Raw genomic sequence first — 24,983 nt, 5'->3', positions numbered from 1 at the left:
AGAAATGGAGAGAGGAGGGGGAAGACAGAGAAAGGGAGAGAAAGATAGACACCTGCAGACCTGCTTCACCACCTGTGAAGCAACTCTCCTGCAAAGCGACTCCCCTGCAGGTGGGGAGTGGGGGGCTCGAACCGGGATCCTTACGCTGGTCCTTACACTTAGCGCCACGTGCCCTTAACCCACTGCACAACCACCCGACTTCTGAGTACATCCAGATTTTAATCACTTTTAACAAAGGCAAAGTTCTTGGTCTGTAAAAGTAGTGAATATACCTCTTCCTTATAATGGAACTCAATCTTCTGGTGATAGAACTCCTCCTCTAAAAGGGTCAAAGTTTGTAGTACTTAATATTGCCCAGAAAAAAACTGAAACAAGCAATCTTTATAAAAAAAAAAAAAAAATGAATAAAGATATATAGGAAAATCTTTCAATTCTATGATCATGGCAAATTTCCAGTTCCAAGGACTTCAACATAGCAAACCCAATTATGCCCCAGAAACTTTTTGCCCCTCTAACAGCATCAGCTTTACATAACTATGATTAATTATCTTTGTTTCTGACATGTTATATACAACCTAAGGAAAAGCAAAGAGTATCTTTTATTCTCAAATCTTAGCATATAATATTAATTTATATAGTATCTCCAGTTTGGCAACTCAAATTACCAAATTTCAGCATGTTTATAGTCTTCAAATTAACTATCTGTTTATAATTATCAAAATTCTGCCTCAAAGAAACCAAGTCCAGACACAAATTTAGTTATGTTGTTCAAGCCTCTGGTCTCCACCTGCAGATAGGAAGCATCACAAGTGGTGAAGCAGTGCTACAGGCTGCTCCCTCTCTTTCTCACCCCCTAGCTCCTGTTCCCTTTGAATTTGTTTGTCAAATAAAAGTAAACAAAATGAAGAAAGAAAGAAAGAAAGAAAGAAAGAAAGAAAGAAAGAAAGAAAGAAAGAAAGGCCTTAAAAAATTAGTTATGTAGGGGGTCGGGTGATAGCGCAGTGGATTAAGCGCTCGTGGTATGAAGTGCAAGGATAAGCTTAAGGATCCCCGTTTGAGCCTCCAGCTCCCCACCTGCAGGGGAGTCGCTTCACAAGTGGTGAAGCAGGTCTGCAGGTGTCTGTCTTTCTCTCCTCCTCTCTAGCCTCCCCTCCTCTCTCCATTTCTCTCTGTCCTATCCATCAACAATAGCAACCACAACAATGATTTAAAAAACAACAACAACAACAATAAGGGCAACAAAAGGGAAAAACATGGCCTCCAGGAGCAGTGGATTTGTGGTGCAGGCACTGAGCCCCAGCAATAACCCTGGAGGCAAAAAAAAAAAAAAATTAGTTATGTCAAGATACCAAAGATACTACTTACTCTAAAGAAAAGGTCAAGGGAATCTTGAATTGAACGAGGAGGGAGTGGTTTTTTCCTTCGAGGAAGGTCTATAGAGAGGTCATTGAACTGTTCTCTTTTGGGAATAATCTCTCCACATCTATAAGGATAAAATAAGACAAATGTAAGCAGTTAGAAGTCAAACTGTGCAACATAAAAAACAAATATAATTCAGATGATTATTCCTTCAGAGAAGTCATTAAGTACTAACAGACTATGGTTAGGCATAAAATATACAAAATGTTGGGGCCAGGTGGTGGCACACTGGGTTAAATGCACATAGTACGAAGCACAAGGATCCCAGTTCAAGCCTCCAGGCTCACTTACAGAGCTGCTTCAAGTGGTGAAGCAGCTCTGTAGGTGTCTCTTTCTCTCTCTCCCTTATCCCTCCCCCCACCAAAAAAAGAGTTAAGGTTTTTTTCACAAGCTTACTTTTTTTTTAAATCCTTATTAAATAACATAGGTAAAACCTAAGAATGGAACATTTTAAAATGAAACATTATATACACACACACACACACACACACACACACACACACACATATATATATATACACACACACACACACACACCAGATAAAGTTGTACAGTTTGGTGAATTTATCAGTTAACACATCCATTTGAGTAGTAATTACAGGAACAGACTACTATGAACTTCCTAGAAGGCCACCAAGATGCTGCCTCCCCAATAGAGTTATCATGCCAACTTCTAATGTAACAATTAAACTTGGTTTCGAATCTCATATAAACAAATACTTACATAAATCTTTCCCATTTAACTACCCTTCTTTTAAAAAGTATTTATTTCGTTGTTGCCTGTTTTTTTGTTGTAGTTATTATTGTTGTTGTTATTGATGTCGTCGTTGATGGATAGGACAGAGAGAAATGGAGAGAGATGGGGAAGACAGAGAAGGGGAGAGAAAGATAGACACCTGCAGACCTGCTTCACTGCTTGTGAAGCAAGTCCCCAGTAGGTGGGGAGCCAGGGGCTCAAACCGGGATCTTCACACTGGCCCTTGTGCATTGCGCTACCTGTGCTTATCCCACTGTGCTACCGGTCAACTCTTACTAGCCTTCTTTTTATTCAACATAATTGCAAGATTAAACCCCACACTTGATACATATGACTATATAGTCCATTTTCTTTTTCTTTTCATATAGTCCATTTTCACTGTCACCTAGTATTGATCTTTTTTTTTTAATTGTTGTTAGTCGTTGTTGGATAGGACAGAGAGAAATGGAGAGGGGGGAGAGAAAGACAGACACCTGCAGACCTGCTTCACCGCCTGTGAAGTGACTCCCCTGCAGGTGGGGAGCCAGGGGCTCGAACAGGGATCCTTATGATGCCGGTCCTTGAGCTTTGCGCCACCTGCGCTTAACCCTCTGCGCTACTGCTTGACTCCCATATCAATCTACTTGAATAGACCAAAATTTATCTTTACTAGAGCTGGTGAAAAATTGAAGTGTTTTGTGGTCCAGAAGGTGGCATAGTGGATAAAGTATTGGTTGGCCTCTCAAGCATGAGGTCCTAAGTTCAATCTGTGGCAGCACATGTACCAGAATTATGTCTAGTTATTTCTCTCTCTCTCCTCCTTTCTCATGAATAAATAAATAAAACCTTAAAAAAAAAACAATTGGACTGTCTCCAATTTTTGATTATATGAACAACACAGTATGAAGCACTGGTGATCAAACATGGGACCTCATGTATACACGTCTTGAGCTCTATCCACTGAACCACTCCCAGGATGCAATAGCAACACTTGCTTAGGTGTGACTCAATCTTCTGTCTCTATTCCTGAATGCTATAGCTGAAGACCAGGAACCTTAAGAAGATATTTGTTCAGAACTTACCTCAAGAGATCTATGTACACCTATGCTCATATAAGTACTATATGTAATAGACTGAACATGGAAGCAACCCAGATGTCCACAGAGAGGTGTGTGGCTAAGAAAGTTGTGGTATACAAAGCATGTGTAAGAAATGATGAAATCCTCTCCTTTGCCTCATCTTGGATGAAGCTTGGAGTCACGCTAAGTGAGATAGTCTAGAAGTAGAAAGATGCATACTGGATGCTCTCATTTACAGATGGAACTTACAAAACAAGGAGGGATAATTAAATAGAAGGTGAACCTTGGACTAGATATTGTCTGTTGCAGGAAGGCCATAGATATATGGTGGGAGATTGATGTACAGATACCTATTATGGAAGGGTGAGAAATTCTACACATGTGACAACTTATATAAATCATTCCCTTTAAACATAATAAAAAAGAAAGCATTTGTCCTTAATTCAGCAAATCTTTATTAAGTAACTATCAAGTAAGCAGAATTAAGGTGATCTTTGCCCTTTTACAATCTCATTCTCTTTGAGTAAGAATAACTCTTTGCTGTTCAACAATTTGTTTGGCTTTGTATGTTAACTCTCTTTTCAGCCACCAGGTTCCAGATGCCATCAGGATGCCGACCCGACTTCCTTGAACAGATGACCCCACCAATGTGTCCTGGAGCTCCACTTCCCTAGAGCCCCACCCTACTAGGGAAAGACAGAGGCAGACTGGGAGTATGGATCAACCAGACAACACCCATGTCCAGCAGGGAAGCAATTACAGAAGCCAGACCTTCCACCTTCTGCATCCCACAATGACCTTGGGTCCATACTCCCAGAGGGATAAAGAATGGGAAAGCTATCAGGGAAGGGGTGGGATATGGAGATCTGGTGGTGGGAATTGTGTGGAGTTGTACCTCTCCTATCCTACAGTTTCGTGAATGTCTCCTGTTTTAAATAAATAAACTAATTAATTAAAAAAAAGAATAACCCCTTGCTATGATGAAATATCACATAAGAATTTTAGTTTACCTGGAAAAATAGATTTTGCAGATATAATGGAATTACTTAACTTTAACCTAATAAAAATGATGATTATTTCGGTGAATGAAACCTAAATATATAAACTCCTTTTTAAAATTTTTATATATATTTATTTATTTTCCCTTTTGTTGCCCTTGCTGTTTTATTGTTATAGTTATTATTGTTGTTGTTATTGATGTTGTTGTATTTAGATAGGACAGAGAGAAATGGAGAGAGATGGGGAAGACAGAGAGGGAGAGAAAGACACCTGCAGACCTGCTTCACCGCCTGTAAAGCGACTCCCCTGCAGGTGGGGAACCAGAGTCTTGAACTGGGATCCTTACGCTGGTCCTTTGCGCCACCTGCGCTTAACCCACTGTGCTACTGCCCGGCCCCCATAAACTCTTTTTAAATTTATTTTATTTATTTACTTATTATTGGATAGAGACACAAGTTGAGAGGGGAGGGAGAGGTAAAGGGAAAGAGGCAGAGAAACACCTGCAGACCTGCTTCACCATTCGTGAAGGTTCCCCCTGCAGTTGGGGACTGGGTGCTTGAACCTGGGTCTTTGTGCACTGTAATGTGCTTAACCAAGTGCATCACTGCCTGGCCCCTCACATAAATTCTTTAAATCTGAATCTAGAGGTCTCAAATAACAAAAGTTCTGACATTAAAATCAAATAAATGGTCTCCAAAAGAAAGCAAGTAGAACTGGTGTGAGTTATCTATACAGGTCAGGTGATAAGAAACACAAAGCATAAGGATCTCAGTTCGAGCCCCTGACTCCCCACCTGCAGGGGAGTCACTTCACAAGCGGTGAAGCAGGCCTGCAGGTGTGTCTTTCTCTCCCCCTCTCTCTGTCTTCCCCATCTCTCTCCATCCTATCCAACAATGATGACATCAATAACAACAACAATAATAACCACAACAATAAAACAAGGGCAACAAAAGAGAATAAATAATAAATATTAAAAAAAAAAAGAAAAAGAAAACAGAAGCCGCTGTACTACACTCATCACAAGGAACTAAATCCTGTCCACAACATTAATGAACTAAGAAGAGGATCTTGGGACCCTGACAAGAAAAAACACTCACCCAACACCTGATTGAGCAGAGAAGTTAGCCACACTCTACTTAGATGTCTATAGAACTGAAAGTTTTAACAAGTGAATGCTGTTCTAAACAAATCAGGTTAGGGGCACTTTACCACCTATTACCAAGAACACCACCTATATATATATAGGTATTATTCTAGGCACTGCAATTATAATGAATAAACCAAGAGACAAAAAAATACCTCTCCTCACAAAGCTTTCACTATAGTGAGGAAGAAAGTCAAATATATAGTTTTTTAAATAATGTCTAAAAAATTTTATTATCTTTATTTATTTATTGGATAGAGACAATCAGAAATTGAGAGGGAAGGGGGAGATAGAGAGGAAAGAGACACCTGTAGCACTGCTTCACTACTTGCAAGTTTTCCTCCTGCAGGTATGGACTGGGGGCTTGAACTGAGTCCTTTTGCATTGTTAACATGTGTGTTCAATTAGGTGTGCCACTACCCGGCCTTAAGAATTCTTTGTGTTAAGAGAGTTGGACGGTAGTGCAGCGGGTTAAGCGCAGGTGGCGTGAAGTGCAAGGACTGGCTTAAGGATCCCAGTTCGAGCCCCCAGCTTCCCACCTGCAGGAGAGTCTCTTCACAAGCGGTGAAGCAGGTCTGCAGGTGTCTATCTTTCTCTCTCTCTCTCTGTCTTCCCCTCCTCTCTCCATTTCTCTGTCCTATCCAACAATGATGATAACAATAATACCTACAACAAAACAAGGGCAACAAAAGGAAGTAAATATTAAAAAAAAAAAAAATAACAAAAAATATATATATACAGAGGACCTAGTGCGGTTTGAATTGTTATATGGAAAACTGAAAAATTTTATACAAGCCAAATTACTTAATTTTACTGTTGATTATAAACCATTATTTCCCCAATAATGAAATTAAAATAAACACACACCCTCATAAGATAGAGCAGAAAATGAGACAACAATTAAAACCTCCTTGAAGAATGTTAAGTGCCTACCATCAGCAATTAGACATGAAAAGAGTTTTCTTAGAAAGCTACTTACGCTTTACAAATGATGGAATGTTGGACTTCGAACTCCAAATTAGTAATAACAGGGCAAGTATATACTCTGGTGGCTGATATATCTGGTGAATTTTCTTCTCCAGGGAATGGTTCGGTTTTCCATGTTTTGTTTAACTTTTCCATATCTTCTTTCAGCTGATCTAAGCACTGACTTAGAAATTCATGTGCATCCTAAGAAGGCATAATATCCTTAATTAGATCAGAGTCATGGCCACAGCGACAATTTACTCAAATGCTGATTTGTCTAACTAAAACACAAATGCATAAAGGTGATGCAAGAAGACTTTCATGCCCGAGGCTCAGTGATCCCAGGTTCAATTCTCAGTATCACCCTAACCCAGGGTTGGGGAAAGAGAGAAGAGGGAAGGGATAGGGGGAAGGGAGGGAGAGAAGGAAGGAAAGGGAAGAAGAAATGAAAATTTACACTTAAAACACTCTGAGGTCAATAACACACGTGAAAAAGATCTGGCTCACTCTGGTGACTCTGAGGTACATGTGCTGAGAATGAGAAAAACAAAAATGTTGCATTGTACATTCTAACTATCAGACAAACTAGCATTAGTGAATAAATCAATCACTCCTTCACTTTTAGTGCAATGGACCGCCATGTGAAAGATTCCAGATTTAATCTTCAGCATTGCAAGGAGCCACAAGCTAAGCAGTGATTGTGTAAAACAAAACAAAATCTCGGAGTCGGGCGGTAGCGCAGCGAGTTAAGTGCAGGTGGCGCAAAGCGCAAGGACCAGAGTAGGGATCCTGGTTTGAGCCCCCCATTCCTCACCTGCCCAGGAGTCGCTTCACAAGTGGTGAAGCAGGTCTACAGGTGTCTATCTTTTTCTCCACCTCTCTGTCTTCCCCTCCTCTCTCCATTTCTCTTCTGTCCTATCCAACAACAACGACAACAATAATAACTACAACAATAAAACAAGTGCAACAAAAGGGAATAAATTTATAAAAAAAGATATTAAAAACAAACAAACAAAATCTGATGGCTTTTCTTTAAAAAATAAATAAAAAAGCAAGAACAGCCAGAATTTCTACACTAGCAATCCACATCTGTATTATTAAAATATGACAATTTACAGGAGAGTCATATTGAACTATTAAGACCTCAGGTTTTTCAAAATGCAGTGAAAACATACACAAAATAAAAATCTAACACTAAAAATATCTCCATTTCCCCATCTCTAAAATATTTTAAAAAGAACTAGTACTTACATTCTGCATATAACCAGAGAATCTCTCTGCTGTAGCTGATATTGCATTTTTAACCTTTTTGAGTAAATCTTTTTTGGTTTCAGAGTTAGAGATATCTTTTTTAACAAGCAAGTGTGCAAAGCGTCTGGCAAAACAAAACAAAAAATCAAGTTATCAAGTTTTGCAAAACTTAGGTGAAACAGTATTTTAAAGACTGCTACCAATGACATTTAAAATTGGAGTGGCTAAAATTTCATTATTCTATAATTAAGAAGGTAAACGGTTACTCAGCAAGTATGAAACAATGATAAGTGTTACCTGATAAGTGCATTCAATGGGATTTTCTTCCATGGGATGCCTTGCTTAAGCAAGTCATTTGCAAATGACTGAAGTGAAAATAAAGATTGCAAAATAGCATTCATATAGCAGGTATTTCCCAAATTGGAGAAGCTGAAAATGAAAGAAATAGTACTTTTGATTACAGCAGTAGTTCCTGGAAATATGTTCCCAAAAGCAGGGGGCTTTTTGCTCTAGTATGTAACACAAATGCCTGGAGGGTTTGAAACATACTGTTGGGCCCCAAAGCCAGAGTTTCTGATTCAGGAGATTCAGAGAAAGATCTGTGTGCATTGGTAACAAAATCCCAGTAGATGTGCTATTGCTGCCAGGAAAGGGGGCGGGGTGCTCAGCAGGGCAGATTTTGAGAACAAATGCATTCTAACAACTTAATTCCATCTCAAGAAAAATACACTTTGAAAATATACATTCAAAAGTATACACTTTCAAAAGTATATTCTGTGCTCATGAGAAGAGTTAGTACTGCTAAAAGATTTCAAGGTAAGAAAAGACTTCCAGGGGGTCTTCCAGGTAGCTGAGCGGGTTAAGCACACGTGGTGCAAAGCACAAGGACCAGAGTAAGGATCCCGGTCCCAGCCCCAGGTTCCCCACCTGCAGGGGAGTTGCTTCACAGGTGGTGAAGCAGGTCTGCAGGTGTCTATCTTTCTCTCCTCCTCTGTCTTCCCCTCCTCTCTCCATTTCTCTCTGTCCTATCCAACAATGACAACATCAATAACAACAATAACTACAATAATAAAAACAAGGGCAACAAAAGCGTGCGCGCACACACACACACACAAAAAAAAAGCACAAAAAAAATAATAACTACAATAATAAAAACAAGGGCAACAAAAGGGGGAAAAAAGCGTACACACACACACACACCAAAAAAAAAAAAAAAGCACAAAAAAAAACCTTAAAAAAAAAGAATTCCAGTGGCATTTTTCCCACAGAAATAGGACAAATAAATTCTAAAATTTATATGAAGTCACCACCACCCCCAATCCCAAATAATAAAACATTCTTGAGGGGGAAACAAAACAAAACAAAAAATGGCCAAAAAAAAACAAAGCTTAAGGCATCATACTCCCTGATTTTAAACTACATTACAAAGTTGGAGTAGTCAAAATATTGTACTGGCATAATAAAGAACCCAGAAGTAAATTCAAGCATAATGGTTAATAAATTTATAGAGGCAAGAGTACTTTAGTAACTGTCAGAGGACAGTTTTTGTTGTTGTTGTTGTTGTTTTGTTTTTTAAAACAGTGCACTGATCAGCTTTGGCTTATGGTGGACAAGGGGATTAAACCTAGGACTTGGAAACCTCAGGAACGAGAGTCTGTTTGCATAACCACTATGCTATCTTCCCCCTCCTGACAGTTTCTTTATTAAATGGGAAAACTGGATTAGCCATATGCAAAAGACTGAAGCTGGGCCACTATGTAACTCCATAAACAAATTTTATTCAAAGTGGATCAAAGAATTGAATGTATGATCTGAAGCCATAAAACTCCTTAAAAACAGGGGCCAGGTGGTGGCACACCTGGTTAAGTGCACGTGTTACAGTACACAAGGACCCAGGTTGAAGCCCCTGGTCCCCATCTGCAGGGGGAAAGGCTCACAAGTAGTGAAGCAGGACTACAGGTGTCTCTCTCTCTCCCTCTTACTTCCCCCTCCCCTCTCAATTTCTCTGTCTCTATCCAATAATAAATAAAATATTTTTAAAAACTTAAAACAAATAACAATAATATAAACAAACACAGATGGTGAACTCTTTGATATTGGGCTAGGCACAGATTTTTTTTATCTGACACCAAAAACAAAGGCAAAAGCCAAAAGGTAAACAACAGAGTCTATATCAAACTATGCAGCTCCTAGTTTGCTCACCTGGTGGCATGCATTATATACTAACTACTATGTGATGCCAGGACTCAAACCCAGGGTCTTATGCGTGGTAAGGTACCACTCTGCTAGGTGAGCTATCTGCTGGTGCCCACCATTTATATTCTGGACAGCTGTAAGACTCCTATGTTGTCACTTATGTTTCTTCTTTTTTTTTTTTTTAAAGACTTTGCCTGATTATTTTATTTATTTTTCCATTTTGTTGCCCTTATTTTTTGTTGTTGTTATTATTGTTGTTGTCATCGTCATTGTTGGATTGGACAGAGAGAAATGGAGAGAAGAGGGGAAGACAGAGGCGAAGAGAAAGACAGAGAGTTACAGACCTGCTTCACCACTTGTAAAGCGACCCCACTGCAGGTAGGGAGCTGGGGGCTTGAACCAGGATCCTTGCCAGTCCTTGGGCTTTGCGCCATATGCGCTTAACCTGCTGTGCTACCTGACTCACTTCACTTATGTTTCTTTACTGAAGGAGGCAATCTCTCTCCTTGGTTCACCTCTCCCCATTGTATTCCATGTCCCAAATCTAGACTACAAGAAAATCTATTTCCCAGCTAAGTCATCTAAATAATCAAAAAAGAAGCATTAACTCTGAAAGTCCTCATCTGTTCCATCCTTGGTGCAGTTTTGTGTTTTCTATAAGTTAACTATCTTGACATAATAATGATCTTGATATTTAAAAGTTTTTTTTTTTATTGGCTAGAGACAGCCATAAATAGAAAGGGAAGGGGGAACTAGAGAGAAACACCTGGAGCCCTGCATCATACTCACAAAAATTTCCCCTTGCAGGTGGAGACCAGGGGCTCAAACCTGTGTCCTTGAACACTGTTACTATGTGCACTCAGGGAGTCAGGCAGTAGCGCAGCGGGTTAAGCGCACATGGCGCAAAGTGCAAGGACCGGCATAAGAATCCTGGTTTGAGCCCACCCGCTCCCCACCTGCAGGGGAGTCACTTCACAAGCAGTGAAGCAGGTCTGTAGGTGTCTATCTTTCTCTCCCCCTCTGTCTTCCCCTCCTCTCTCCATTTCTCTCTGTCCTATCCAACAACAACATCAATCATAACTACAACAATAAAACAAGGGCAACAAAAGGGAATAAATAATAAATAAAAAATATTTAAAAATATATGTGCACTCAACCAGGTGCTCCATCATCTGGCCCCATATCTTCATCTTTTGAGAGGCTCCAAATCTTCTTCTTCTCCTTCCTCTTCTTCTTTTTTTTTTTTTTTTCTTATGGTAGATAGAATTTTATTTATGTGTTTGTTTATTTATTTTTACCACAACACTGCTAAACTCTGGCATATGATGGTACGGGGGATTGAATCTGGGACTTCAGAGCCTCAGGCATGGTAGTCTCTTTGCATAACCATTATGCTACCTACCCCTGCCCTCCAAATCTGATTCTGACATTTCTATGTGATGCTCACTGGGAGAGTAAGTATTTTTTAATAAAGTCATAATTTAAAGGTTTGGAAAGCATCTGTATTTTGTTATAATTAAGAACAAAGTAATTTTTATATTTTGATAAAACAAAAATAATCATTACCTTTGTATGTCTTTATTTTAAATATTTGTGTAAACAGGTAGTAAATATATGTGTGCTTTCTTAGTTCTTCTTCTTTAACAAAAGTAATATATATGTGTTTTGTTGTTTTTTCATTACCTTCTAGGTACTTCCACATTTTCTTGAAAAAGAAAATGTGGAAGCTGAACAATTCTGCTTCTAGGAACTCAGCCTTTTAGTCTAACACTAATGATGATATTCTCTTTTTGAATGTCATTTTGAAATGTTGCTAGGAATATATTCACTTTCATTTCTAATTTTATTTGAAAAAATATTTTGTCAGTTTAGATAAAAACTAGTGCACCAACTAAACAGCTATAGCAAGCAGTGAAAACAGATAAATTTTAAGTGCTAGTGAGCCACAGTTCCCTGCCCCCACCCCATTTAGTCTATCAAAAAAACGAAATTTGAGTCTTCCCTCTACTAACTTTTGGGTTAGTTAGTTGTCTTACTAGTTTCCTAAGTATACAGTTAGGCTATTGACGTGAAATGACACTCAAGTACATATTACATAAAATCTAACATTTAACCTTCTGTTTCATGGTGATGGGATTTCACACCTGTGTGATTGCCTTTGTTTCTGACTTTTCTAGAAAGGGAGAGTAGAAAGTGGAAAAGATAGGAGCACAGCCACCACAGCATGGCTATACGGTTCAAGAAGCTTCTCTGGGCCTCGGTGCTCCTGTGTGGTACCAGGGACTAAAACACAGGTCCTTGTGCATGACAGACTGAATTCTACCAAGTGTGCTATCTCCTTGTGGGTCACCAACACTTAAAAGATTTTTGTTTTCACTGCTTGCAATAACTGTTTGCCTGATGCATTTTTTTTTCTAAATTATTTGTAGAAAACTACTTGTTATGTGTGGCCTCTGAAGTCTCTATACCTTTGGCTCACAATTAGCTAATATCTGGACAGGTCCTTTCAATATTGGGGGAGACGGAAAGAAGCAGTAGTACAAATATAAGAAGAAAAATCTCTCCTAGGCTTTGCAGATTGGCTTTGTCCTGGAGCAGTCCTGACTGCCTATATGAATAACCATAATCTTGTTCCTAGCTTTCACTTCCTACATGGGGAGTTAACAGATTAACCAGAAGTGAAAGTCTGAGGTTCATTTATGTCATTTTGCACGGAAGCCCTTAGACATGTGTGTGATTTTCAAAACTCCCTAGTATATAGTATAATTTTGTCAGGGAGCCATCACAGCAGTTTGAGAAAAACTTTCATGACTGAGGATCAGAGGATCCAGGTTCAATCCTCAGATCCACCATAAATCAGGTGAGATCAGTTGTTGTGTAGTTAATTTCAGCCCTGCCATCTGAATAAATGCTTCAAGATAGTTTCATCACCAATTCACTAGGATTCTTTTAAAAAATATTTTATTTATTTACTATTAGAGTAGAGAGAAACCAGAGCACTGCTCCAGTGCATGCATCACTGGGTTGTCTTCCTTTTTTATTACTATTTATTTTAGTGTGTGGGGGTGTTAGATAGATACAGAGAAAAACCAGAGTACTGCTCAGTTCTGGCTTATGATGGTACTGGAGATTGAACCTGAGACCTCAGAGCCCCAGGCATGAAAGTCTTGCAGAACCATTATGCTCCCCAGCCCATTCACTAGGATTCTAAGTTCTTCTAGTGTCTTTTTTTTAATCCACACAGATGTAACATCTCCAGTGCAAAGTTAAGATAGCAGGTAACCAGTCTTTTTCCTGAAATAACTGGTTTTAGGACTCAAGGTAATATCTACTGATTTTCTATGTTCTCAAACATTTTTGTCAGAAAAGGGTAGCTTTTGTTTAGTTTCAATGAAGAAAAAATGCTTATCTCTTTTAGAAATAGTTCTGTATTTTAAACAGAAATGATATTTTAAAGCTTAAGAAACAAGGATTTGTAACACTGTCATTTTACTTATATATCTTTTAGAAATTCTTTGGGTTTTAACAAAATTTGATTTAAACCCACTCCTTATGATATAATTATCTTATTTTTATCTTACCTTTCTCCTATTTTCTTAAATTGCAATTGCATTCCCTTGCCAGAAGACATTCTGTTTACATATACCATGCTTCTATAAAATGTTTTATACATTTTACTTTGCTTTTGTGAAATATCTGTATTTGCACCTGTTTTCACTAACTGATAGAAATACAAAAAGGATATTCACTTTTACAACAATAGGCAAAAAACCTCCAAGTGTTTAGATTTTTTTTTTTTTTTTTTTTACAACAAGCCATTATAGAGTTGTGTTCCCCAAGCAGTGAGCATGGTACCACCAAGCTGCTTCTTCCCCAGACCCACTGATTCTTCATAAAGACTGTACTTAATATATCATTTCTGTTCTAGGTGAGTATTATTTTAGATTTTGTGTGTTTGGTACAATTTGGCAGGTTACTTTCTAGATTTGTGAATGATTAAAAAAAAGTCCATATAATTTAAAAAGTGCTCATTTGATTTATGTCATTTAAGCTTATGAAAAATTTCACAGGAACATTCTAGTTTCAGTGTGGGAAGCGTGTATATAAATATTCTAAAGTCCAAATTTTGTTTGGCAGCTATATAATGAACTTAACACTACTTCTGGGTAGGTGTGCTAAATCTTTTTTTAAAAAATATTTAAATATTTAATTTTATTTGAGTGACAAGCAAAAAACAGAGAGGGAGGGAGGGAGAGACACCTGCAACACTGTTTCATCACTTGTAAAGTTTTCCCCCTGCAGGTAGGGACTGAGGACCTCAACCAAGACTGGAACTCAGCTCCTTATGCGTCTGTAACATGTGTGCTCAACCAGGTGCCCCACCACCTGGCCCCAATGTGCTTAATCTTTAGTAAGTGAGCAAATATGATTAACATGACTCCTTTTGTCATTTGTTTTTTTCACACCAAGCAAAAAACCCACATATGATCAATCACTAAAAAGAAGGTAAAATAAAATAATTTACCTACCCCTGCAGCTGTTGCTGCTGATGAGAAGAAAAGGGCTGCCGTGGTTTGTTCCACCCAGTGTAATCCTGGTTACATCTCAGTTTTTTAACAGAGAGAGGAGTTGGCTGAGGGAGGAAGCCCAAACTTCTTTTGGCTGAGGGAGCTTGGTTTGAAACATTAGTCCTATAAAAAAAGGACAAGGAATAAGCAAAAGAATTTGAATAATGCTTTTTTTTAAAATATGATTTTTTAAAGAATTTATTTATTTATTCATGAGAAGGATAGGAGGAGAGAAAGAAGCAGACATCACTCTGGTATATGTGCTGCCGGGGATTGAATTCAGGACCTCATGCTTGAGAGTCCAATGCTTTATCCACTACACCACCTCCCGGACCACACAAATAGTACTTTTTTACCTAATAGGTTTGTGTAAGTTATTATTAAGGGAAAAAAAACAACCCTAAACAGGACCTACAGTATAGCTATTACATACTAGCATTACCATTATCTTTTTAATGATTTTTTAAAATTATATACTTATTTATTGGATAGAGACAAAGAAATTGAGAGGGATGGGAAAGATAAAGGAAGAGAGAAAGACACCTACAGCACTGCTTCACCACTTGTGAAGTTTCCCCTGTGCAGGTGGGAACTGGGAGCTTGATGTGGTTCTTTTTATTTTTAATATTTATTTATTTATTGTTGTAGTTATTATTGTTGTTATTGATGTCGTTGTCAGGATAGAGAGAAGTGGAGAGAGGAGGGGAAGACAGAGAGGGAGAGAGAAAGATAGACATCTACAGACCTGCTTCACCACCTGTGAAGTGACTCCTCTGCAGGTGGGGAGCTGGAGGCTCGAACAAGGATCCTTACGACGGTCCTTATGCTTGGCGCCACATGCGCTTAACCCGCTGCACTACCACCTGACTCCCGATCTGGTTCTTAAGCATGGTATTATGTACACTCTACCATTTGTGCCACAGCCTGCCCGCCCCTCACTTTCTAGATATACACTACATCCAAGTTTCATCCCATGATCAAACTTTTTCAATGAGTGTTTAGTAAATACCGTGTGTGTTTGTGTGTGGTATAAAATATATTTTAATAAGAGAGAGATACAGAGTAATACAGAAATACCAGAGCACTGCTCAGCTCTGGCTTCTGGTGGTTCTGGGGATTGAGCCTGAGACATTGGAGCCTGAAGCTTGATAAGATTTTTGCATAACCATTATGCTGTCTCCCCAGCCCAAATATTATGTTTATAGGCAATAAGCTGTATGAAAAAAATACTCTTTATCTATAGGATCTGTAACTGAATTTATGTCTAGCTTTTCCCAATAAAAGAAACTGGAAAACAATTTTTTTACACTTGATCTTAGCCGAAACTCCAAGAAACGAAGATGGAAAACATTTTTTTTTAAGAGACTGAATTAGGGATCAAGAATCAGCTAACTTAGTAAAGCAAGAGTCTTGACCATGTTCAAAGCCCAGAGTCTAACCCTGGCACCAGACCAGAGCATCACAGCACCCAGTGAAGCTCCACAGTGAGCAGTGCTGTGAGCTCTCTAAAGTGAAAATAATAATAACAAAAATACAACAATGGCCTGGAGAGGTATAATTATACAGTTAAGCTCTGCAACATAAAAGGTTTGAACTAAAATATTTCTAGAGTACTTCTTATCTAAAATTAAGATCAAGAAGAGGACTCAAATTCTCGTGAATTTTGTTAATAAGGCATAATACAAAGCCTATCCTATCATTTAGTATTCTGAAGACAACTTCTTCACAGGCAAATACCCACTGCATACCTGTCTAGATTAGTGCTGCCAGAAGAATAGTCCTTAGATCCAGATCTGCTACCGTAAAAGGACGATGACTGCAAAGGTAACAACCCTAAAAACCAAACACAGCACAAATTAATTCCTACATCAACCTTTCATGAATAAAATTACACATTGGGCCCATTGGTATTTTAACCTTTTTCTTTTATCATCAAATTATCTTTCTCCCTGTCTCTCTTTCTCTCTCTTTCTCTCTCTCTCTCTCTCACACACACACACACACACACACACAGCACATACATGTTTAAAGAACAAATACTGGGGGAAAAAATCAAATACTGTGGCTAGAAAAATGGCTCAGCAGGTAGAACTCAGAATTTACACATCCGAGGTCCTGGAATCAATCCTGGCACTGTGTATGTTAGAAGAGCATTCGGGGTGGGGGTGGGGGGTGGTTCAGCACTGCTCAGCTCTGGCTTATAGGTAGTGCTGGGGATTGAACCTGGGACCTAGAAACCTCAGGCATTAAAGTCTTTTGCATAACCATTATGTTGTCTACTCAGCCCAGACCCAATTTTAATGTCTTATTTCTTGTCTAATACGACATGTAGCATACAGCTATCATACATAAAGATCAAATACTTACCTGAGGTCCTGTTCTCTTCTGCCTGTTTCAAACTCAGCTGCTTCTCTCTACTGCTGGTTAAATACTTCCTGGAGGGATCTGTCATAGCCTTGTTGTTCCTACAGTTAATAATTTAATTCAATACATAGATATATAAAGATATAGTTCTTAAACTTTAAATAGTGGTCCTTAAATTCATTTCATGTGCTCAATCTATTAATTTCCTTCAAAGACAGGCTACAGGTGTTACAAGTCTTTAAGAGGCTAAAGACTCAAGCAAGTGAAAACTCTGAAAACAATCTTTCACTACCAAGAGTCAACTTAAGCTTCACTTCAGTAGTTAAGCAAAAACTTAAAAAGACACATTCTTTATACAGGAGTCAAATTAGACAGCAAGTTTATATAACTTTTTTTTTTTTTTTTAACCAGACCACTGCTCAGCTCTGGCTCATGATGGGGTGGGGGACTGACTGAACCAGGGGCTTTGAAGACTCAGGCATGAGTCTCTTTGCATAACCATTATGTTATCTCCCCCGCCCTACACAGGTTTCTTTAGTCAAACACAAGGCCAGGTTAAATGACATAGCTACTAGAACCAAAAGATCAATTTAAAATGCTAACTACTGAGTTAAGCAGGGAGGTAGTACTACCGGTGGATATGGCTTTGGTCTCTTAAGTATGAGATACCAAGTTGAACCCTTAACATCCTACATGCCAGAGTGCTGCTCTTATAAGTTCTTTCTTCCTCTTTCCCATCCCTCATTAGTAAATAAACCTTTTTAAAAAAACTATTAAAGTTTAATAATGTATATGTTTTTAAAGGTAAAACAAACAAAACCCACCATGTTAACACAGTCTATTTAACTTTAAATATTGTTTACTGTCAACCTCAGTTCAGTTCAGTGACTAATCTATTTTAAATTCATGAACACACACTTAAGATTTCTTATACAAGCCCGTTTCCACCTCCTCTATTCTTAAATACTTGAACATATGTAAGTAGAGCAGATCCATTCAGATAAATGTTTATGCTGTGTCTAAAAATACTAACTTTAGGAGAACTACCTAAAATAAACCCTGTTGCAGACAACAGATTAAAAGTATTCTAGGACTGGATTATGGGGGATACATTAAAATATTACTAATTGTATATATAGATGTTAAAGTATATGCTAATAAATTGATTTGAAAATGAGTCAACATATTCTCTTCTGTGTACCCAATATCCCAACAAGAAATACAGTCTATTTCCCCACACCCTAATGGGGCTGCCCTGTGATTTCCTTAGCAGAGTAGAAATCCTGACCTTGAGACTAAAAGTACCATGAACATGTCCATTTCCACTGGAACCCTGACACTACTATGTGAATAATTCCAGATTAGTCTGCTGGGTGATGAAAGACACCTGGAATCAAACACTTTTATCACCCCAACCATCAGTCAGTCTATATTCCTGTAGTAGGCAACCAACCAAGTGGCCCTGGAGGCCAAAGAAAATGAAACTCCAGTCACAGTCAGCTAAACTGGGTCCAAATGAGCAGAGTCACTTAACTGAGCACCGACTCATCAGCAATAATGAGAAGTTACTAGAAGTCAGCAGGTTTCAGAGTCGCGGTTGTATGACAATAAACAACTGGTACAGCATAGACAGTCAGAAAAGACTATGGAATCCACTGGCTAATGCTATGAGTATTGGTAAATTGAAGAGTAAATGACAGTCAACTCAATCGAGTCAACTTCCAACTTAAAGATAAAGACACTGTGTATGAATGGGGGTCGGGGTGGTGGTGCACCCAGTTGAGTGCACATGCTGCCATGTACAAGGACCTGGTTTCAAGTCCCCAGTCCCCACCTAAAGGAAGAAGCTCCACAGGCAGTAAAGCAGTACTGTAGGTGTCTCCCTTCTCTCCCCTTCCCCTTTCAATTTCTGTCTGTCCTCTCATATAAAATAAATATTTAAACATGTAGATGTATTTTTTAAAAAGATGCAATGTATAAATGATCACCAAAGGGGAACTACAGCCTAGATTCTTAGGACTTAAGAGCATTTGAAGACATGCTTCTGGTATATTACTAGCCCCTGGAAAGGCTGAGCATCCGACTATGAGTCATTAAGGCCATTATGCAAGCAGAATTGGCTGTCATACACAGGAGGTCATAAGATAAAGAGATTGTAGCAGGAATCAATCTATCATAACATAGAAGTGGTGTCTGGGAGTGGGCCTGCATGAGAAGTAAATAATAAGGACAGAGTTAAGAGCTAAGAGATGGGGTGTACACCTTAACCTAGATGAGACCTTGCGCTCAAGCACTGGCACCATACAGGAGCACCATAAACTGTACCAGGGGGTGAACTCCAAAGATGTTGGAGAGGAACAGTGGCATTTTGCCTCTGTCTCCTTCCATTCCAACCCCCTCAAGTAAAGTAAAATGCTGGCCAAATGAAGTCAGATGGTGGCTCACCCTGTAGAGTGTGCACATTACTATGTGCAAGGACCTGGGTTCAAGCCCCTAGTCACCAGCTGTAGGAAGAAACTTTGACAAGCAGTGGAGAGTGCCATAGGAGAGAAGAGTCTTTCCTTTTCTATCTCCATCCCTCACTATCTATTAAAAAAAAAAAAAAGCTGCTGGGAATGGTGGGCTCTGAGACATAGCACTAGCCCTGGGGAAGAGGAACAAAAAAAAAAAGTTGGTCTGGGAACTGTGGTATTACACATGCACAAGGCTTCAGGTCTACATTAAAAAAAAAAAAAAAAGTAATGTAAGATCCTTCTGTAGTCTCTGTGTGATGACTGAGTTTTCATGCAGCTGTGTGAGCTGTGCCTCCCACAAAACTTGCTACAACACCAGCACAGTCCTGTTTGATACAAACAAAAGCAAAATAAGGAAAGGGTATCCCCTGTACCTAACTGAAAGAGAAGGAAAAACTCTGGGGTCTGGTTTATCTCAGCATACCACAAAATTGGAAATTAATTGTTTGCACTACAGCTACACTAAGGAACCTCCCCGAGAAACAAGAAGATAAAGAAAGGAAATTGTTCACTCTGCAGTTTGAAAACTACAAACTGCACTTTGTGTGAAGGAAAAAGTAGGTCATGGACTCCCTGGTGGTGGCAAACAGTTTGGTGGATGGTGAGGGACCTCGCTGGAGCAAGCCAGGAAGATACGGGAGAGGTGATTTCTAAAAAATGTAAATGGATAGCTGCATGGAAGTGTGCATATACAAAGGGAAAGACCTGCTTTCTGTTTTAATGCCCACCATTATAGAATCCCATCACAGAGACATTAAACAATCAGGCAGGGTAGCTTGTCTAGCAGATGCTCCTTGATCTTCCACCAGCTATTCCAGTTTTTCTAAGGAACTCACAAATAATGAGCTCATGGTGGCAGAGATCAAAGCTGTGCATGGTGCCTGTGGTAAGGACTCGCTTTCACCAAGGCTGGGTTATCTACTGCTGCTCATAACGCCCAATTGACTTATCATTGCATGAGAAAGAGACCAAAGTTCTTCTCCAGCATATGTGGTGCCCAGGCACTGAGCAGGGGTCTTATGTATGCGTGTCTAGCACTGCTAAGCCAACCCCCCAACTACCAAATGGTCAGCAGTAAAGACTGACACTCAGCCCCTGAGTACTGTCACTGAAGGAATCCAACCATGTAGAGGCAAATCAATTACACCAAATTTCACCCATTCTAGAAAAAGCAGCAGTTCTTACTGGCCCAAAGTCTTCAAAACTTAATCTAGCTATTGCCTGAAAGACAACAAAGAAAAACTAACAGAGGGCCAAGCCAGGAGTCACACAGAGTACTTACAACCAGAGGAATTTCTCGCTAACGGTAGAAAAGATAATGCAAGATGGGCTCACCAAGAACTTGCTCCGCTGCCTTCAATGTTTTCACAATTTCTGTCTACCAAGACTTATTGCTACTATCGACCCACCCTGCTTTCCTATTCTTTTCTTTAAAAATTTTTTTCCCTGGAAAGGAAAAAAAAAAAATTGTGGCTATCCTGTGCCTACTCCAGCAGTGATCAGTGATTTCTGTATGGAAATGTGGCAGAAGATTATAGCTTAATCTCGTTTTTAGGTACCTTGCCATAAGGCACACAATCCAAGGCATACCTGATCTTAGGAAAAGAACTACAAGTCATCTGGAGATCCTGAACTCTGAATTAGATGCAATGACTTAAACGAGATCTAGAGGTTGTCTCCATGAGTAAAAGCTAAGAAAATTCTATTTATGCAAAGAATTAAGAGAAGCACATTTCTGTCACCAGCAGAGGAGACTATGGCAAACTCTCAGCTGTCCCCAATAACTGCTGTGTACTTCTGCCCTATTAAAAACAAATTAAAAAACCGGGTCTAGGGAGTCAGGCGGTAGTGCAGCGGGTTAAGTGCAGGTGGTGCAAAGCAAAAGGACCAGCATAAGGATCCCAGTTCGAGCCCCCGGCTCCCCACCTGTAGGTGGGTCACTTCACAAGCGATGGAGCAGGTCTGTAGGTGTCTTCTCTCCCCCTCTCTGTCTTCCCCATCTCCATTTCTCTCTGTCCTATCCAACAAAGACATCAATAACAACTACAATAATAACTATAATAACAATGAAAACCAACAATGGCAACAAAAGGGAAAATAAATATATATATAAAATTTTTTTAAGCTGGGTCTAGTCATATTTCCTAGATTTTCTTATAATTTGACATAACTATATGACCAATTCTAGCCAATAAATATGCAGAAAATGAGCACAGAAATTCCCAATCCACTGAAAAGTTTTTCTTCCCCACCCTTACTTGTTGATTCTTTCCTACCAAGAGGATGCCGACATGAGATTGGAAACTGAAGCAGTTAATGGTTTGCAAAATGGAAGCTACCTTAAAACGTGTGGCAGATGAGAAAGAGAAAAGGAATCTGAGTTCACAGGGACCAGATGAGGAAACTAAACCATTTCTATCACCTTCTTTGATTTTGTACAACAGTTAAAGCAGCAGAACCAAAATACCAATTACCAAATAGACCAGCAATGACGACATCAATAACTACAACAATAAAACAACAAGGGCAACAAAAGGGAGTAAATAAGTAAATAAAATTTTTTTCTTTAAAGTTTCTCTAGGGGTCGGGTGGTAGCACAGCGGGTTACATGCACATGGCACGAAGCGTAAGGACCAGCTTAAGGAATCCAGTTTGAGCCCCTGCGTCCCCCGGCTCCCCACCTGCAGAGGGGTCGCTTCACAGACGGTGAAAGCAGGTCTGTAGGTGTCTGTCTTTCTCTCCCCCTGTCTTTCCTGCTCTCTCAATTTCTTTCTGTCCTATACAGCAAAAACAACAGCAATGACACCAATAATAATGACAATAACAAGGGCAACGAAATGGGAAAAATGGCCTCCAGGAGAAGTGGATTCGTAATACAGGCACTGAGCCCCAGCAATAACCCCGGAAGCAAAAAAAAAAAAAAGTTTCTCTAGCTCTCTCTCTCTCTTCCTTTCTGGTAACCCTTTGACCTCAAATGATAGCTATCACTAATTTCTGTTATAGTATTAGTTGAGGTACTAACTTATAACTGCAAAGTAAATTTCTTCTACAGAAACCAACCCACCCAACAACCTTCCCATGAAAGGAAGAGAATTCTAAGCTGGTGATATCCTGTTGCAGAACCTGCATCCCTATTTGCTCAACCCAGGAAGTACCTCTAGAGACTGCTGTTCCTTGCTTAGAACCTAGGTAACCTTTCATCAGAGGGTAATTTTTCAGATGAATAAGGCTAGAAGTTTTGCAGGGAGGCCAGGCGGTGGCACACCTGGTAGAGCACACACAGTACCATGTGCAAGGACCTGGGGTCAAAGCCCTGGCTCTCACTTGTGGGGAGGAAAGCTTCACAAGCAGCAAAGCAGAGCTGAAAGTCTTTTTCTTTCACCTCCCACTTCCCACTCTCTATCTCCCCTCTTCCCTTCTAAAGGAAAGAGGGAAGAGGATTTACGTAAGATGAGCAGTCATCAAGAAATATGTGCTTAGAGTTCTCCAGTTCCAGATTTTTCAGCACCTATCACAGATTTTAAAAGCTAGGACTGGAGAAGTGTAATGAATGATCAAATAGCTATGGCCAAAGCCTCTATACAGATCAATATATTGAGTCTACAATCTACTGTAACCAAAATATTTTAAACTCTGCTCTTCTATCTTTGGAATTCTCATAAAACAAACAACATTCCCTTTATCATCCCTACCAGTTGTAATTACCACTACAAGAAACAGTGATCTAGTTACAAAACGTTCTTAGAGCAACTTACGACGATGAATCATTTTCCTTAGGGTAATCTTCATTCAACTCTGAGCCAGATGATAGCATTCTTTTCCTCTTTTCAGTTCTGTAAAGAAAAAGATTGTTTTTAAAAAGCCTCTAAAAGGGGAGCCAGGTGGTGGCATAGCCAGTTGAGTGTACACACTTGCCATGAGCAAGGACCAGGTTTGAGCCCCTGCTCCCCACCTGCAGGGGCGAAACTTCATTGAGAGGTGAAGCAGGTCTGCAGATGTCTTTCTTTCTCCCTCTCTATCTCCGTTCCCCTTCTCAGTTTTTCTCTGTTCTATCAAATAAAATAGGAAAAAAAAAAATGCTGCTGGGTGCAGTGGATTCATAATCCCCTCACTGAGCAGTGTGATAACCCTGGCGACCAAAAAAAAAAAAAAAGTCACAGTTCAAAGTGGATTAAATGTACATGGCTGGTGTAACGATCCTGGTCCGAGCCCCTGGCTCCTCACCTGCAGGGGGGCACTTCACAAGCGGTGAAGCAGGTTTCCAGGTGTCTTTCTCTCCCCCCTCTCAATTTCTGTGTCCTATCCAGCAACAACAGCAATGACAACAAGGGCAACAAAATGGGGAAAATGGCCTTCAGGAGCAGTGGATTCATAGTGCAGGCACCAAGCCTCAATGATAACCATGGAGACAAAAAAAAACTTTTCCCTAAGGCACTAAAGGCCCCAGGTTTAATCCCCAGAACTACCATAAACCAGAACTGATCACTGTCCTGGTAAAACAAAACAGAAACAAAAGAAATTATTAACCGTAATATGAGAAAACAGAACATGACTAGTGCTATCAAATTCTCTATATCACATTCAAATGTACTACTCATCAGTATGATTAATACATCCTTGCCATAAACCACTTAAGACACATACTATATGAATGATTCTTTTTTTTATGTTTTGTTTCTGTTTATTACCAGAGCACTGATCAGCTTTGGCTTATGGTGGTGCTGGCAATTGAGCCTGGAACTTCGGAGGCTCAGGCATCAGTCTCTTTATATAACCAATATACTATCTAGCCCCGCTCCATACTATATAAATGTACTTTCTATTTCCTTCTAACAGTTTACTCAATGGATAATCTCCTTTTTACCTCTTAAGTTATTTGTCATTTCAAAAACCCAGGAAGGTACAGAAAATGACTAAGAAAAAGTCTTTCATACCTGTTTTCTATAAACCCTGACCTAAGAGGTGTTGATGTAGATGTCAAAGTGGGAATAGTCCTCGTGATAGTTATTCCACTTCCTGCTGTGGTCTTATTGGAGCCTCTACCTGGATTACCAAGAACTTTTCGAAATGGAGTATCATCTTTAGTTTCCAAATTTCCTCTTTTTGAAGAGACCTGTAAGAATAAAGTTTAACACAGCTAAATCTTCAAACTAATTGACATTTTTTTTTTTTGCTGCCAGGGCTATGCTGGGGCTTAACATCTGCATGATTTCACCACTCCCAGTGGATTATTATTGTTGTTGTTGTTTTGTTTTACCAGATACAAAGAGACAGAGAAAGAAAAGTGGAGAGAAGACAAGTACCACAGCACCAATGCAACACTTCTTCAGTTTCCCCTTTGCATGGTGATCTCTTGTGGTGGCCAATAACTAAAACAAATACGGTAAAAAGCATGTATTCAGTGGTCCCGGAAGTAGTGCCATGGAGAAAGCACTAGACTCTTAAACATAAAGTCTCAAATTTGACCCCCAGCACTGCATATGGTCAGATTTTCTCCACTCTCCCATCTCATTTATTAATAAATAATTCTCTTTTCTTAAATTTTTTTCTTTACTCTTTTTACTTAATGTTGGATACAGACAAAAGAGAAAGAAAGTGAGAAAGGAGGGGAAGACAGAGAAGGAAAGGGAAAGAGACAGAGAGATACCTGCAGCCCTGTTTCACCACTAGTGAAGCTTTTCCCCTGCAGGCAGGGATCAGGTGCTTGAACCTGGGTCCTTGCACATGTGCCCAAACAGGTGTACCACC

The 24,983-nt window shown here is 39.4% G+C and overlaps 1 protein-coding gene and 1 non-coding gene across 6 annotated transcripts in view; one reads left to right on the top strand and one right to left on the bottom strand.

Moving 5' to 3' along the window:
* Nucleotides 1-24,983, bottom strand: part of USP37 (ubiquitin specific peptidase 37) — an 83,133-nt gene that overhangs the window by 37,565 nt on the left and 20,585 nt on the right. For all 5 annotated transcript variants that reach the window (XR_009550637.1, XM_060193892.1, XM_060193891.1 and 2 more), the window contains 9 exons: nucleotides 24,170-24,348; nucleotides 22,991-23,068; nucleotides 16,726-16,823; nucleotides 16,107-16,191; nucleotides 14,320-14,481; nucleotides 7,892-8,023; nucleotides 7,595-7,718; nucleotides 6,357-6,547; nucleotides 1,366-1,483 (listed from right to left, as the gene is read on the bottom strand). Coding sequence is in view for 4 of the 5 variants with exons in the window: in XM_060193892.1 (XP_060049875.1) it covers nucleotides 1,366-1,483; nucleotides 6,357-6,547; nucleotides 7,595-7,718; nucleotides 7,892-8,023; nucleotides 14,320-14,481; nucleotides 16,107-16,191; nucleotides 16,726-16,823; nucleotides 22,991-23,068; nucleotides 24,170-24,348 (1,167 nt within the window). In the remaining variant the exon portion in view is untranslated. The remainder of the gene's footprint in view (nucleotides 1-1,365; nucleotides 1,484-6,356; nucleotides 6,548-7,594; nucleotides 7,719-7,891; nucleotides 8,024-14,319; nucleotides 14,482-16,106; nucleotides 16,192-16,725; nucleotides 16,824-22,990; nucleotides 23,069-24,169; nucleotides 24,349-24,983) is intronic.
* LOC132539716 (small nucleolar RNA U13) lies at nucleotides 19,471-19,571 on the top strand. The gene has a single exon (XR_009551042.1). It is a non-coding gene; the product is annotated as a small nucleolar RNA U13 (small nucleolar RNA).

This window comes from Erinaceus europaeus, chromosome 7 (assembly GCF_950295315.1).
Source record: "Erinaceus europaeus chromosome 7, mEriEur2.1, whole genome shotgun sequence".
In the NCBI taxonomy this organism is placed as follows: domain Eukaryota; kingdom Metazoa; phylum Chordata; class Mammalia; order Eulipotyphla; family Erinaceidae; genus Erinaceus; species Erinaceus europaeus.
This window is presented reverse-complemented; position numbering and strand designations above follow the sequence as displayed.